The sequence below is a fragment of the Salmo salar genome, chromosome 03 (genome assembly GCF_965601325.2).
Source record: "Salmo salar chromosome 03, fSalSal1, whole genome shotgun sequence".
In the NCBI taxonomy this organism is placed as follows: Eukaryota; Metazoa; Chordata; class Actinopteri; order Salmoniformes; family Salmonidae; genus Salmo; species Salmo salar.
Window position 1 is genome coordinate 52,941,080 of NC_138293.1, and position 15,981 is coordinate 52,957,060.

The window sequence follows — 15,981 nt, forward strand, 5'->3', positions numbered from 1 at the left end:
CATTTACATTTAAGTCATTTAGCAGACGCTCTTATCCAGAGCGACTTACAAATTGGTGCATTCACCTTATAATATCCAGTGGAACAACCACTTTACAATAGTGCATCTAAATCTTTTAAGGGGGGGTTAGAAGGATTACTTTATCCTATCCCAGGTATTCCTTAAAGAGGTGGGGTTTCAGGTGTCTCCGGAAGGTGGTGATTGACTCCGCTGTCCTGGCGTCGTGAGGGAGCTTGTTCCACCATTGGGGTGCCAGAGCAGCGAACAGTTTTGACTGGGCTGAGCGGGAGCTGTGCTTCCTCAGAGGTAGGGAGGCGAGCAGGCCAGAGGTGGATGAACGCAGTGCCCTTGTTTGGGTGTAGGGCCTGATCAGAGCCTGAAGGTACGGAGGTGCCGTTCCCCTCACAGCTCCGTAGGCAAGCACCATGGTCTTGTAGCGGATGCGAGCTTCGACTGGAAGCCAGTGGAGAGAGCGGAGGAGCGGGGTGACGTGAGAGAACTTGGGAAGGTTGAACACCAGACGGGCTGCGGCGTTCTGGATGAGTTGTAGGGGTTTAACCTCTATGGGCTAGGCGGGATGAATTCGTCCCACCTACGTAACAGCCACTTGAAGCCTGTGGCGCGATTTTCAAAACCTTAAAAATCCTATTACTTCAATTTCTCAAACATATGACTATTTTACAGCTATTTAACCTGTTAGGGCTAGGGGGCAGCATTGACACGGCTGGATAAAAAACATACCCGATTTAATCTGGTTACCACTCCTACCCAGTAACTAGAATATGCATATACTTATTACATATGGATAGAAAACACCCTACATTTTCTAAAACTGTTTGAATGGTGTCTGTGAGTATAACAGAACTCAAATGGCAGGTCAAAACCTGAGAGATTCCTTTACAGGAAGTGGCCTGTCTGACCATTTGTTGAACTTCTTTTCCATCTCTATCATTTACTAAGGATCTCTGCTCTAACGTGACACTTCCCACGTCTTCCATAGGCTCTCAGAGCCCGGGAAAAAACAGAATGTCGTCATTCCAGCCCCAGGCTGAAACACATTATCGCCTTTCTCAAGTGGCCGATCAAGAGACACTGGCTTATGCGCGTGACCCCGACCGCCCCCGCCTTTGGGATTTTTTCCTCTGTTTGCCGAAAAGGAGATTCCCTGTCGGAATATTATCGCTTTTCTACGAGAAAAATGTCGTAAAAATTGATTTTAAACAGCGGTTGACATGCTTCGAAGTACGGTAATGGAATACTTAGAATTTTATTGTCACGAATTGCGCCATGCGCGTGACACTTCTTTACTATTTCGGATAGTGTCTGGAACGCACGAACAAAACGCCGCTATTCGGATATAACGATGGATTATTTTGGACCAAACCAACATTTGTTATTGAAGTAGCAGTCCTGGGTGTGTATTCTGACGAAGACAACAAAAGGTAATGAAACTTTTATAATAGTAAATATGATTATGGTGAGTGCTAAACTTGCCGGGTGTCTAAATAGCGAGCCCGTGATGCCTGGGCTATGTACTTAGAATATTGCAAAATGTGCTTTCACCAAAAAGCTATTTTAAAATCGGACATATCGAGTGCATAGAGGAGGTCTGTATCTATAATTCTTAAAATAATTGTTATGCTTTTTGTGAACGTTTATCGTGAGTAATTTAGTAAAATGTTAGCGAATTCCCCGGAAGTTTGCGGGGGGTATGCTAGTTCTGAACGTCACATGCTAATGTAAAAAGCTGGTTTTTGATATAAATATGAACTTGATTGAACAAAACATGCATGTATTGTATAACATAATGTCCTAGGGTTGTCATCTGATGAAGATCATCAAAGGTGAGTGCTGCATTTAGCTGTCTTCTGGGTTTTGGTGACATTATATGCTGGCTTGAAAAATGGGTGTCTGATTATTTCTGGCTTGGTACTCTGCTGACATAATCTAATGTTTTGCTTTCGTTGTAAAGCCTTTTTGAAATCGGACAGTGTGGTTAGATTAACGAGAGTCTTGTCTTTAAATGGCTGTAAAATAGTCATATGTTTGAGAAATTGAAGTAATAGGATTTTTAAGGTTTTGAAAATCGCGCCACAGGATAGCAGTGGCTGTTACGTAGGTGGGACGAATTCGTCCCGCCTAGCCTAGAGAGGTTAAAGACAAGACTCTCGTTAATCTAACCACACTGTCCGATTTCAAAAAGGCTTTACAACGAAAGCAAAACATTAGATTATGTCAGCAGAGTACCAAGCCAGAAATAATCAGACACCCATTTTTCAAGCTAGCATATAATGTCACCAAAACCCAGAAGACAGCTAAATGCAGCACTCACCTTTGATGATCTTCATCAGATGACAACCCTAGGACATTATGTTATACAATACATGCATGTTTTGTTCAATCAAGTTCATATTTATATCAAAAACCAGCTTTTTACATTAGCATGTGACGTTCAGAACTAGCATACCCCCCGCAAACTTCCGGGGAATTCGCTAACATTTTACTAAATTACTCACTATAAACGTTCACAAAAAGCATAAATAATTTTAAGAATTATAGATACAGACCTCCTCTATGCACTCGATATGTCCGATTTTAAAATAGCTTTTTGGTGAAAGCACATTTTGCAATATTCTAAGTTCATAGCCCAGGCATCACGGGCTAGCTATTTAGACACCCGGCAAGTTTAGCACTCACCATAATCATATTTACTATTATAAAAGTTTGATTACCTTTTGTTGTCTTCGTCAGAATGCACTCCCAGGACTGCTACTTCAATAACAAATGTTGGTTTGGTCCAAAATAATCCATCGTTATATCCGAATAGCGGCGTTTTGTTCGTGCGTTCCAGACACTATCCGAAATGGTAAAGAAGGGTCGTGCGCATGGCGCAATTCGTGACCAAAAAATTCTAAATATTCCATTACCGTACTTCGAAGCATGTCAACCGCTGTTTAAAATCAATTTTTACGCCATTTTTCTCGTAGAAAAGCGATAATATTCCGACAGGGAATCTCCTTTTCAGCAAACAGAGGAAAAAATCACAAAGGCGGGGGCGGTCGGGTCACGCGCATAAGCCCAGAGTCCCTTGATCGGCCACTTGAGAAAGGCGATAATGTGTTTCAGCCTGGGGCTGGGATGACGACATTCTGTTTTTTCCCGGGCTCTGAGCGCCTATGGACGACGTAGGAAGTGTCACGTTAGAGCAGAGATCCTTAGTAAAAGATAGAGATGGAAAAGAAGTTCAAGAAATGGTCAGACAGGCCACTTCCTGTAAAGGAATCTCTCAGGTTTTGACCTGCCATTTGAGTTCTGTTATACTCACAGACACCATTCAAACAGTTTTAGAAACTTTAGGGTGTTTTCTATCCATATGTAATAAGTATATGCATATTCTAGTTACTGGGTAGGAGTGGTAACCAGATTAAATCGGGTATGTTTTTTATCCAGCCGTGTCAATACTGCCCCCTAGCCCTAACAGGTTAATGGCACAGGCAGGGAGCCCAGCCAACAACGAGTTGCAGTAATCCAGACGGGAGATGACAAGTGCCTGGATTAGGACCTGCGCCGCTTCCTGTGTGAGGCAGGGTCGTATTCTGCGAATGTTGTAGAGCATGAACCTACAGGATCGGGTCACCGCCTTGATGTTAGTGGAGAACGACAGGGTGTTGTCCAGGGTCACGCCGAGGCTCTTAGCACTCTGGGAGGAGGACACAAGGGAGTTGTCAACCGTGATGGCGAGATCATGGAACGGGCAGTCCTTCCCCAGGAGGAAGAGCAGCTCCGTCTTGCCGAGGTTCAGCTTGAGGTGGTGATCCGTCATCCACAATGATATGTCTGCCAGACATGCAGAGATGCGATTCGCCACCTGGTTGTCAGAAGGGGGAAAGGAGAAGATTAATTGTGTGTCATCTGCATAGCAATGATATGAGAGACCATGTGAGGATATGACAGAGCCAAGTGACTTGGTGTATAGCGAGAATAGGAGTGGGCCTAGAACAGAGCCCTGGGGGACACCAGTGGTGAGAGCACGTGGTGCGGAGACAGATTCTCGCCACGCCACCTGGTAGGAGCGACCTGTCAGGTAGGACGCAATCCAAGCGTGGGCCGCGCCGGAGATGCCCAGCTCGGAGAGGGTGGAGAGGAGGATCTGATGGTTCACGGTATCAAAGGCAGCAGATAGGTCTAGAAGGATGAGAGCAGAGGAGAGAGAGTTAGCTTTAGCAGTGCGGAGAGCCTCCGTGACACAGAGAAGAGCAGTCTCAGTTGAATGCCCAGTCTTGAAACCTGACTGATTAGGATCAAGAAGGTCATTCTGAGAGAGATAGCAAGAGAGCTGGCCAAGGACGGCACGTTCAAGAGTTTTGGAGAGAAAGGAAAGAAGGGATACTGGTCTGTAGTTGTTGACATCGGAGGGATCGAGTGTAGGTTTTTTCAGAAGGGGTGCAACTCTCGCTCTCTTGAAGACGGAAGGGACGTAGCCAGCGGTCAAGGATGAGTTGATGAGCGAGGTGAGGTAGGGGAGAAGGTCTCCGGAAATGGTCTGGAGAAGAGAGGAGGGGATAGGGTCAAGTGGGCAGGTTGTTGGGCGGCCGGCCGTCACAAGACGCGAGATTTCATCTGGAGAGAGAGGGGAGAAAGAGGTCAAAGCACAGGGTAGGGCAGTGTGAGCAGGACCAGCGGTGTCGTTTGACTTAGCAAACGAGGATCGGATGTCGTCAACCTTCTTTTCAAAATGGTTGACGAAGTCATCCTCAGAGAGGGAGGAGGGGGGGGGGAGGAGGATTCAGGAGGGAGGAGAAGGTAGCAAAGAGCTTCCTAGGGTTAGAGGCAGATGCTTGGAGTTTAGAGTGGTAGAAAGTGGCTTTAGCTGCAGAGACAGAAGAGGAAAATGTAGAGAGGAGGGAGTGAAAGGATGCCAGGTCCGCAGGGAGGCGAGTTTTCCTCCATTTCCGCTCGGCTGCCCGGAGCCCTGTTCTGTGAGCTCGCAGTGAGTCGTCGAGCCACGGAGCAGGAGGGGAGGACCGAGCCGGCCTGGAGGATAGGGGACAGAGGAAATCAAAGGATGCAGAGAGGGAGGAGAGGAGGGTTGAGGAGGCAGAATCAGGAGATAGGTTGGAGAAGGTTTGAGCAGAGGGAAGAGATGATAGGATGGAAGAGGAGAGAGTAGCGGGAGAGAGAGAGCGAAGGTTGGGACGGCGCAATACCATCCGAGTAGGGGCAGAGTGAGAAGTGTTGGATGAGAGCGAGAGGGAAAAGGATACAAGGTAGTGGTCGGAGACTTGGAGGGGAGTTGCAATGAGATTAGTGGAAGAACAGCATCTAGTAAAGATGAGGTCAAGCGTATTGCCTGCCTTGTGAGTAGGGGGGGAAGGTGAGAGGGTGAGGTCAAAGGAGGAGAGGAGTGGAAAGAAGGAGGCAGAGAGGAATGAGTCAAAGGTAGACGTGGGGAGGTTAAAGTCACCCAGAACTGTGAGAGGTGAGCCATCCTCAGGAAAGGAACTTATCAAGGCGTCAAGCTCATTGATGAACTCTCCAAGGGAACCTGGAGGGCGATAAATGATAAGGATGTTAAGCTTGAAAGGGCTGGTAACTGTGACAGCATGGAATTCAAATGAGGAGATAGACAGATGGGTCAGGGGAGAAAGAGAGAATGTCCACTTGGGAGAGATGAGGATTCCAGTTCCAACTTTGTCAGGAACTTCACTGTCTCTCCATCTCTCCACATTAGCCATCATGTTGATTAGCTTGCTCTCCTCACCCCCGTCACACACAGGAGTATAAACCCTCTTCCAGAGATCTCCATTAGTCTTCAGGTGGCGAATCAAGTGCTTTAGGAGATTGCTGCCCAAGATGAGCTCATCACTCTGGCCTTCAACCACCAGTGTAGGCACGGCAACTCTACAGCCGTACACCTCCATCTCCAGCTCACATACTCCCAAAGGCCTCGTCTTCAACCCACCACAACCAACCAAGACTACCTCTGTAGGACTCAATGATGGACTTTTCAACACTCCTGCATGCAACAGTTCAGGTAAGACCCTAGAGCTCAAGGTATAAGCCATGGACCCATTGTCAAGCATAGCTCTCACTTCTACTTCTCCAATTAACACCTTGCCATAGAATAAATCATCATATGGGGAAAGTCTGTGTGTTCGGCATTATGATACTCTTCTCAGTCTCCATTTCGTCACAAACACTTATATACAGACTCCAAATCAACAGCTCTCACCGATGGGGACTCTACAAAAGGCCCAACACTCTCCCCTTCTACATGCAGGCCTACTAGTTTCCCGGGAGCTGAGCAGTGATTACTGTAGGGACTCCACCAGCTGTGCTCAGAGCTGCGGCCTTGGGGCACTGAGAGCGTGCGTGGCCAGCTACATGACAAAGAAAGCAGAGGTGATTGGCCCTGCAGTGAAAGTAAGTATCATGTCCAGTGTCCCCGCACACGTTACATGGCCCATTAGACTTCAATTTGCTCCTATTCCCTTTTTGGAACTTACGGTCCGACTGTTGTGGCATCTGCTCCAGCACACGCTCCAGCATTGCAAGGATACGTTCCATCGGCTCAGCTGAGCCCTGAATAGTCTGGGCTGGGGGAGGCAACACATTATGCACTTCCATGTGGGGACTCACAGCAGGCATGGTGATTGGCATGACAGCACCAACTTCCTGCTTCATTGTTGCGATGGCTGGGGTCACCTTAGATCAGTGAGAGTACCTCTGCTCCCTCCTGTATTCATCCAACCTCTCATGAACATCTGCAGCGGTCCACTGCTGTAATGGCTTGCACTTAAAGATAAGCGGCAGTTCAGCGTTAGGGCAATGTCTGATGAACATGACTGTGAGCTCACGAGATGGGACTTCAACACTTTTGTTCTGTCTCTTTAGACAATCTTCAGCAACCTCCATAGCCCTGTTCAGTCTGAGCCAATAGTCGAATGGTTGTTCATCAGTCAGAGGTAATGTGGCATAAAAGTCAGCGAGGGGCATGCTTGAAAAAGCAGTGTCACTAAAATGTTGTTTCAATATGTCAAAGATGGGACTCGGGCCTTTAGATAAATCAACGTGGGCCCTTCCCATAAGCCTACCCATAACCTCATCTGCTTGGTCCATCCCAGATACGCCCCTCTTACGCATGTAAACCATGACCATATCCTCCCACTCATGCACTGTGCACGTTTCAGAGCCATCCCCCCGAAAGTACACTGGTTCCCTGATATCAGACTTCAATACCAGGTTCAGGCCTGACACATCCATACCCCTAGAGCTGCATGCATTCCCCATAACATTGTCCCCAACATGTCCAACAATTGCCTTTGACTCCAAACAGGAGGCAATGTTCTCCCCAATGGAATGACCAATCTGCTGTACTATGTCTGCTATGAAATTCATGGAGACCTCCCCACTCCCTGTATTTGGCAAAACTCTTTCATACACATCCTTGGGCGTTTCCATGGATAAACTATCATCAAAACCCTCCAGTTTAGGCATAGGTGTAGAAGCAACCGGAAATTTTGGCTGAACCCCTACCAACAGATGGTGACAGATTAAATGTCAGGAAATCCCTACCTCTCCCAACACCTTCCATCTTAACAATGGGAAATCAACACATTAATAAAAATGGAAATATATATATATATATATATATATATATATATATATTTTTTACCTCGTCAAAATCTAACCTATATCTAGTACACTGGTAAAACTCACCCTACTTATATACGTTAGAATTGCAAATAAACAAGTAACACAAAAGTTATCGTTTATCTGTGAAGAAAGTCTCAACCAGAGAAATCATCCATTTCGATAGTAAAACGTCGCAGTAGCGCCCTCTTGTGGCGAAATGCGATATTGCCATAAACTGCATCAGCAACGTCTTAATCTGATTCTTCAACGGCAACCACGGCGAAGTTCTGAGATGGAAATCCAGCGAAGGATGATCCGATCCAGAAGAACGGTCACGGCACCACTGTAACAGTACTCTTCTTGCGTTGTGTACAATCAATCATCGATACGAACTCCAACTTGTAACACCAGTCATGGAGCTTTATTCTGATAGGAACAGCACAAAATTATACCAAAATAATACAATTACAATATACAATATAATATCTTTAACAATGTACCTGATAGGAACAGCACCAAATTGCACGTCATGCAATGCACGGCTCACCATCCAACTCTGCACTCACGCACTGTACAAAATATACAAACCCCCTCCACCACACACAGTAAGTTGCTAGCTAGTATTAGCTGAAATTCTCTACAACAAAATGCACAACCATTATTCACCAAAAAACGCTGCATCTTATGTGTGATGTTCGAATAACATTTACAAACAAAGTGATGTAAATTGTACATTAAAATCATCACCTGGGAGTATAAAAATCACTTTTGACTTACAGTGCTTTGCAACCAACAATTTACCGCTGGTTTGGCGCATGTTCACTGGGACGATTCTAACTGAAACATCCTCCCTCGTAAGCAAGCCACGCAAACCAGCCAATAAGATGCCATGTTGAGTAGGTGAAGGCAAGACAAAAATAAAACCAAAACCCCATTGGCTTAACAATAAAGTGGCAAGGGGAATCACCAATATAACCCTGTTACATCAGCATGGCAAAAATAATCTCTGTTCAGAGGGCCTTAGAAATCATTTGAGAGAGAGAGAGAGAGAGAGAGAGAGAGAGAGAGAGAGAGAGAGAGAGAGAGAGAGAGAGAGAGAGAGAGAGAGAGAGAGAGAGAGAGAGAGAGAGAGAGAGAGAGACTAGCGTGGAAAGAGTGTCTTCCACTTTGGAAGATGAAGAATTTTCGAGAGACTAGCATGGAAAGAGTGTCTTCCACTTTGGAAGATGAAGAATTTTCAGAAATATGAGGATCTTGTCTCTGTCAATTTGGAGTCTGACAGTGAGTTGGAAGGAGAGGATGAGATTGACCCTCAGCCAGCCCCAGGACCAGCTCATCAGCAGCCTGCAGGAGGAAAAATATGGATGTCAAAAAATTGTGAAATTGAATGGTCTTTTTGCCCAAGGAATGAGCCACCCGCATGGCTGCCAATGTGATAAGGATGCAACCAGGGCCGATGCGGATGGCGGTTACTCGTGTGCAGGACATAATCTTCTTTTGAACTGTCAGACACCATCCAGAAAATCATTCTGGACTGCACTAATATGGAGGGAAGGCATGTTTTTGGAAAGAGATGAAAGGAGATGGACCATTTACATGCATACTTTGGGGTTCTTATCCTTGCTGGTGTTTTCAGATCCAATGGGGAATCCACAGAAACCCTGTGGGATGCAGAAACTGGCAGAGAACTTTTCTGTGCAACAATGTCTCTGGAAAACTTCCACATTATTTCCAGGATTATCTGCTTCGATAACCGAGACACCGGACCAGCTCGGCGGCAGAGATACAAGCTCGCTGCAATCAGGTCAGTGTGGGACAAGTGGGTGGACCGCCTTCCCCTGTTTTACAACCCTGGGCCCAACGTTACTGTTGATGAGCAGCTTATAACATTTAGGGGCCGCTTTTATTGATAAATGTGATCAAGCAGAGGTAAATGTCAAAAATTAACCATGTATGCTGTCTATATTGCTTGTAATTTATATAAGTCAACATCTAAGTATTAAGTATACAATACCAAAGTCCACTGCTCTAAGGGTTATCTATTTTACCATCATACCCATGAATGGACGATAAGGCTCCTGTTTCAATGACAGGGCCCAGGGGTCATACATTCCTCACCTTAGCCCCCTGCCTGTGGCTATAGCATAGTATTGAATGTCGTAACATAACAAATCTGTAACGTTTTAATTTACAGAAAATTCTAGTTTTATCATGGCACTTACTAGGCTAAGGTGATTTGATAGCAACTGTTTGCATGTGGGATATGTGTACCCAGGATCCTGGTTGATCTCTCTTCCTCTCTTTCACACACCGACATGCACACGATTTCAGTAAACTCCCTCTTTCTGCCAACACACCCCCATGAGCATAAGGCATGTTGTAAAACAGGTATGTCTAGTGACGTTTTGGCAGTGTGTTTGCCTAACAGGTACATTTGGGTAGATGTTTTGCCTGTCGTAAATTAGCACAGTTTCTTTTTTAGAATATCAACAATTGCATTAGTATATAATAGCTCATAGTAATTGTTTAAGTTAAGGAAAGCCTGGGTGAGCGAGTTGTAAATAGAGGATTAATTAAATATTCAGTTTTTCACAATTTTCGAGGCAGAAACACCGAGGACACAAGGTAAGGATAATATTTTCTTGTTTTAATGAATTAGGTTAAACGATCAATTATTTTCGACCAAAACTATTGGGCTGGAATCACTGGCCATTTGTTTATTATCGATATGACTACAGCTATGCTAATTAATTATCGTTAATTGTGCTTTCTCTTTTCCCAATGCAACCGAACAAATATTTTGTTAAAATAGAAAAATAAAATGTGATTTCTTTATATTCCTTATTATTTACAAGACAGTAGGCCTACCTACTATAAGTAGGGCTACAATGTAGGTATTTGTTCCTATGTGATTAAATTTTGTTACATAGAAACGTTCTAAAACCTGCGCCTCTAGAGGGCGACATAGTCAAACAAAATGGCTGATTTTCAGTATCACCTTTTTCTGTTGTGTGTGGGTGTGTGTGGGTGCCCTTTTTACATAAAAAAAATCACTGAATAATGTGTTGAGTATTGGATATTTATTTTGAGCAATAATTAATAAATACATTTTGTTGCAGTTGTCCCTCCTGCTTGAGAAATGCCAGGCTTGGCAGAGATATGTATTGGCATGCTGTCGCTGCTCCCCCTGGCTTGGGCCAGAGTTGTCTACAGCCACAATGAAGGTAAGCACACATCTGTTGAGTAGCGGTGTGTGGGTAAAATCCCTGGGGAAGCCAAGCCAGGACAAAAAAAATCCATATTACAACCTATGTGTTGTGATAATTGAGTTGTTTGCTGTATAACCTGTTAGTTCATATGCCTTGCCACCGTGATATATAGGCCTAAGGCCGAGACAGTGGCAGAATAAATTCAACCACACCTTTGTTTCATCACAAACCGGAGAGTAACCTCTGTCTGAAGTCCACAAAGCATATTGCATGTAACAAACAGTTACATGACCTACAGCATCGTCAAGTAAGTTAATGTTTCCGACATTTTCTGACTACAAAACAACTATTGATTTAGAACCACGGACAGTTACCGCAAGTTGCAAAGAAGCAGGAGCTGCCTCCACTATTCCAGCACCCTTTCAACTTCAACATTTCAACATCATCAAATCACCTATACTTAGTCTAATACAGTGACAACTAAAAGATAACAAAAAACAATTTAGTTCAATCAACGTAAGCTAAATATGATGTGGCTGTCCATGGTTCTGATTTCTCTCTGTCTGTGTGTGTGTGTGTGTGTGTGTGTGTGTGTGTGTGTGTGTGTGTGTGTGTGTGTGTGTGTGTGTGTGTGTGTGTGTGTGTGTGTGTGTGTGTGTGTGTGTGTGTGTGTGTGTGTGTGTGTGTGTGTGTGTGTGTGTGTCTTTTAGTTTTTGTTGTTCTAGGCTACCTGGCTAAAATGCTTGCTCGCTAACTTCATGGGCAACAATGAGCGAGCTAGTTAACATTAGCCTACTACATCTAGCCAGGTATTGAACTTTCATCCTCTCGGACCAGGGGCACAATGTATGAATTTATAGTTGGATCAGAATCTCTGTTATAATCATTGGCCAGTACGGAGAATGAAGTAAAACCACAAGTCCAAATCCCTTTCTCCATCCATGGGTAAGTTAGGAAAGGGCCAATTTTAGCTAGCTAGCTAGCCACCGGAGGACAATGACAACAATTCACATTTTTCTGTCTGATTGGTGTGAAGCCAAATCCAAACTGGCTTCCCTTGACACTTTTTTTTGTGTGCCAGGACCATTCACAGTTGAGCTCACTCAGTTTAGTTTAGCGCTAATTTGCTATTGTTTTATACATCATTTTTTTTCAAGGGAGGCCAAATGTTTGCTGGCTTCCCTTACTTTCAATGCTACGGGCGGCAACAATGTCATACTCTTTTTGACCCGACATCATCAAATAGATGGGCATCACATATAGAGACAAAGGAGCACTGTTTCTGATGCTTTCTCCGATGACATACATTCAGCCTCTTCTTGCAAATTGAAGGAAAATTATGAAACACAGAGAGACTAAAGATTAATTATTTAATGTTATTTATTTATTTAGTCAATTTTTTTTGGGGGGGGAAGCCTGTCTTCCCTTGGCATCCATGAATACATGCCACTGAGTCTGTTTGTCCTTACACTCTCAAGTGTGCACACTAGCACTGAGAGGGAGAGAATGTGTCTGTTCACCTTATTTTCATGTAGGGTCATATTAGGCCAGTGGTTCCCAAGCTGTGAGGCATTAAGGAACTATGTTGGGCTTTCAACTTCTCTTGAAAGTTGTAATGGTAGGATGCACAATGTGCAATTTTGTGATTGGATAGTGAATCAGCAATTTTCCTATTGTCATTGCAGACCTTTAGAGCGCTATTTATAACTTGTCAGAAACGTTTTTTTAGCCCATTGATTTTGTTGTAATGTTTGTCACTCAGTTATCACATGAACACATACAAGACATCGCAAAATGTGTAGAATTGCAAGAATGTGCTTTAAAATGTCCAAAAAGTCACCACCCCATGTAAAAATGTATAGAATTGCAGGAAATAAGTTTGAAACGTGCAAAATTCTCTCCTCCAACAAGAGGGGTGTGACCAGTTTGTGTCATGGACAGTGTAGGGCAAGGGGTGTTCCCCAATGATAGAAGAGTGCAAAAGTTTGGGAACCACTATGTTAGGCAATTGTTCTTTTGCTTCACTCTTTCTATTTCTATCTGATTGTGAGGTTATCCATTCAATACTGACTTTTCAATACTGACTTTTCTCTTGTCTGTCGAGGTCAGACTTGTGATAAATGATTGCTAGTGTGTGTGTGAGAAAGAGGCTCTGCCTCTATCTCTGACACCAATGCGATTATATCAACCTCAATCTCATGCCCATGAATATCCACTCTCTCTCGGTCTGTCTTATTCCCTCTCTGTCTCTCGCACGCTGTCTGTCTCTCCTTTTCTCTCTCTTTCTGGGTCCAGTGTTCCTGGGACAACAGTCTGCGTCCTCGTACCTGTCTCGCTCGCTGCTCTGGAACAAATGGGACCTGGAGCTGGTGACGCCAGACAGCCTTGAGAGGGAGTGCATAGAGGAGGTGTGCACCTACGAGGAGGCCAGGGAGGTGTTTGAGGACACAGACCAAACGGTGAGGGAAGGGAGCTGTGAATGTGTTGGTACCTTTCATGAAAGTCTGTTGGAAATTATGTTTTATTTACACACATTAAGAATACTGTAAGCTTGTTCAATTAATTGACTAATTTAATTTTCTATTTTCCCCAGAATGTATTTTGGAACACATATTCCAGCAGTCACAGTAAGATATTTTTTGGGGGGGGCTTTATAAACCTATACTATGTCAATGTAAATCATTCTCACTACTGTCCTCATGTTTTTCTATGGATGATGCTAGCATTGATGATTTATCATCGCACAGGCTATAATATTAATATAACGTACATTGCAAATGTATTTATTGTGTTGGTTCTTTAGGTACAGCTCCCAGAGTGGATGTGTCGGGTCTAGTGGCAGGAATCTTGGCTGTTCTTGGGTCTACTGTCATAGCCACGGTGCTGGGCTGCTACTGTTACAAGAAACAAGCTGGTAGAACGGCAGGCAGGTAAGATTGAGTGTGTGTGTTGTGTCTATGTATGTTAGTGTATCCGATCTTAGAGTGTAAGTCTGTATAGTATAGCCTACCTAACCTAAGGCATCTATTGCCTGGTTGCCCTACCTGTCAGCAAATTTCATATGATAAAGTAGGCCTATGTAATCCCTGGTAGCCCTACATTGTAGCAACATATATGATAAAGTACATTGTATTTTATTATTTTTGAATTACAGTAGCATATATAAGGTAGTAGCAACATGATAAAATAGGCCTATGTAATCCCGGATAGCCCTACATAGCAGCAACAATATTTCAGAAATAAGCAATGGACCCTGAGTCTTCCCATAATTTGTTGTGTGTGTGGGCAACATTACTTGTGTGTAGCCTAAGCTAGTATGACTTTTCTGTCATCTGTTTCAGTGCTCCAGTGAGGATGGTTGTGGATGGCCAGCCTGCCCCAGAGACAGTGCCTCTGGCTGGGATCATCGCTCCAGGTCTGCCCTCCTACGGCGAAGCCCTGACCCGCAGTGGGCAGCATGACGCGCCCCCGCCACCTTACTCTGGGTAGGCCTGTGTGTGTGTATCACAGGAGGTTGGTGGCACCATAATTAGGGAGGCCGGGCTCATGGTAATGGCTGGAGCAGAATGAGTGGAATGGGTATCAAACACATGGTTTCTATGTGTTTGGTGCCATTCCATTTACTCCGTTCCAGCCATTATCGAGCCATCCTCCCCTCAGCAGCCTCCACTGGTGTGTATGTATGTGCCACCATAGTTTAAGAATGTGTACTGTGCGTGAATGTATTCCAGGTTTGTGTACTATGTGTAATATGCATGTCTGTCAACTGTGTGTCTGTCTCAGTGGTGGAAAAAGTACCCAATTGACATATTTGAGTAAAAGTAAAGATACCTTAATAGAAAATGACAAGTAAAAGTCACCCAGTAAAATACTAATTGAGTCTGAAAGTATTTAGTTTTAAATATACTTAAGTATGAAAAGTAAATGGAATTGCTAAAATGTACTTAAGTATCAAAAGTAAAAATAATTTCAAATTCCTCATATTAAGCAAACCAGACTGCACAATTTAAAAAATGTTTATTGATGGATAGCCAGGGGCACACTACAACACTCAGACATAATTTACAAACAAAGCATTTGTGTTTAGTGAGTCTGCGATGTCAGAGGCAGTAGGGATGACCAGGGATGTTCTCTCATGTGAATTGGACCATTTTCCTATCAAAATGTAACAAGTACTTTTGGGTGTCAGGGAAAATGTATGGAGTAAAAAGTAAATTTATTTTCTTTAGGAATGTAGTGAAGTAAAAGTTGCCAAAAATATAAATAGTAAAGTACAGACACCCCCCCAAAAAAACAAATTAAGGGGTACTTTACTTTAAAGTACTTTAGATCACTGGTCTGTCTGCATCTTTCATTCATGTCACAACCTATTTCTCGTTTTTTTTCTTTCTATCTTTTTTCCACAGGGGGGCGCCATCAGCACCTCTTGACCCATCTGACAATACTGAGATTACTGCGAATACTGAGGACACCCAGTGAAAAGGAGGGAAGGACATTTTAAAAAGGGGCATTCATGAAGAGTGTGTGTGTGTGTGTTACAAGCTTCAATTGGAGTTCTGGACAGTTATAAGTGAGCACAGCTGTGAACATTTCAATTCCTGTGAGTTGTTGAAATAGACATGGTATATGTCCATATAATAGGAGAGCATTTCAATCCCTGTACTGATTGAAATTGAGATGTAATTGACTCAGTTCTAGTTTTTAGGACTTTTTTTTTATTCGGGGGAAGAGGGGAGTTCATAGGGGGGCAAGGCTGAAGGATGTTATAGATAGAGAAATTAAGGGAATGGGATGAAGACTTGTTAAGAGGTTACCCGTGAGAAAGAGAAGCAATCCCATGATTACAAAATGCATCATACGGGGATGATTTCTGTATTTTGAAAGTTACATATCTTGACAACTTGATTGATGACAAGCAAAACATTTTGGGACTATTTCAACAATGGGCTAATGGAATTTCCTTTAATATGTATGAACTAGCAGATGGTATAGTATTTAGGTTAACATGTTGGCTAATGTTTGTTTTTGTCTCCGTTGTTTCTATCTGCATTGGTACATGACAGACCGCTCTGAATTTAAGTCTATATTTATACACATTTCTTATTCAAAACATTTGAATAAAACGTTTTGCACCTAG

The 15,981-nt window shown here is 43.6% G+C and overlaps 1 protein-coding gene across 1 annotated transcript; it reads left to right on the plus strand.

The window, feature by feature from the left end:
- Window positions 1-10,024: 10,024 nt before the first annotated feature.
- prrg2 (proline rich Gla (G-carboxyglutamic acid) 2) lies at window positions 10,025-15,981 on the plus strand. Its single transcript, XM_014192255.3, has 7 exons — window positions 10,025-10,260; window positions 10,755-10,859; window positions 13,140-13,303; window positions 13,438-13,471; window positions 13,648-13,774; window positions 14,186-14,329; window positions 15,251-15,981. The coding sequence occupies exons 2-7, from the start codon at window positions 10,775-10,777 to the stop codon at window positions 15,321-15,323; spliced, it is 627 nt and encodes a 208-aa protein (XP_014047730.1). The 5' UTR covers window positions 10,025-10,260; window positions 10,755-10,774; the 3' UTR covers window positions 15,324-15,981.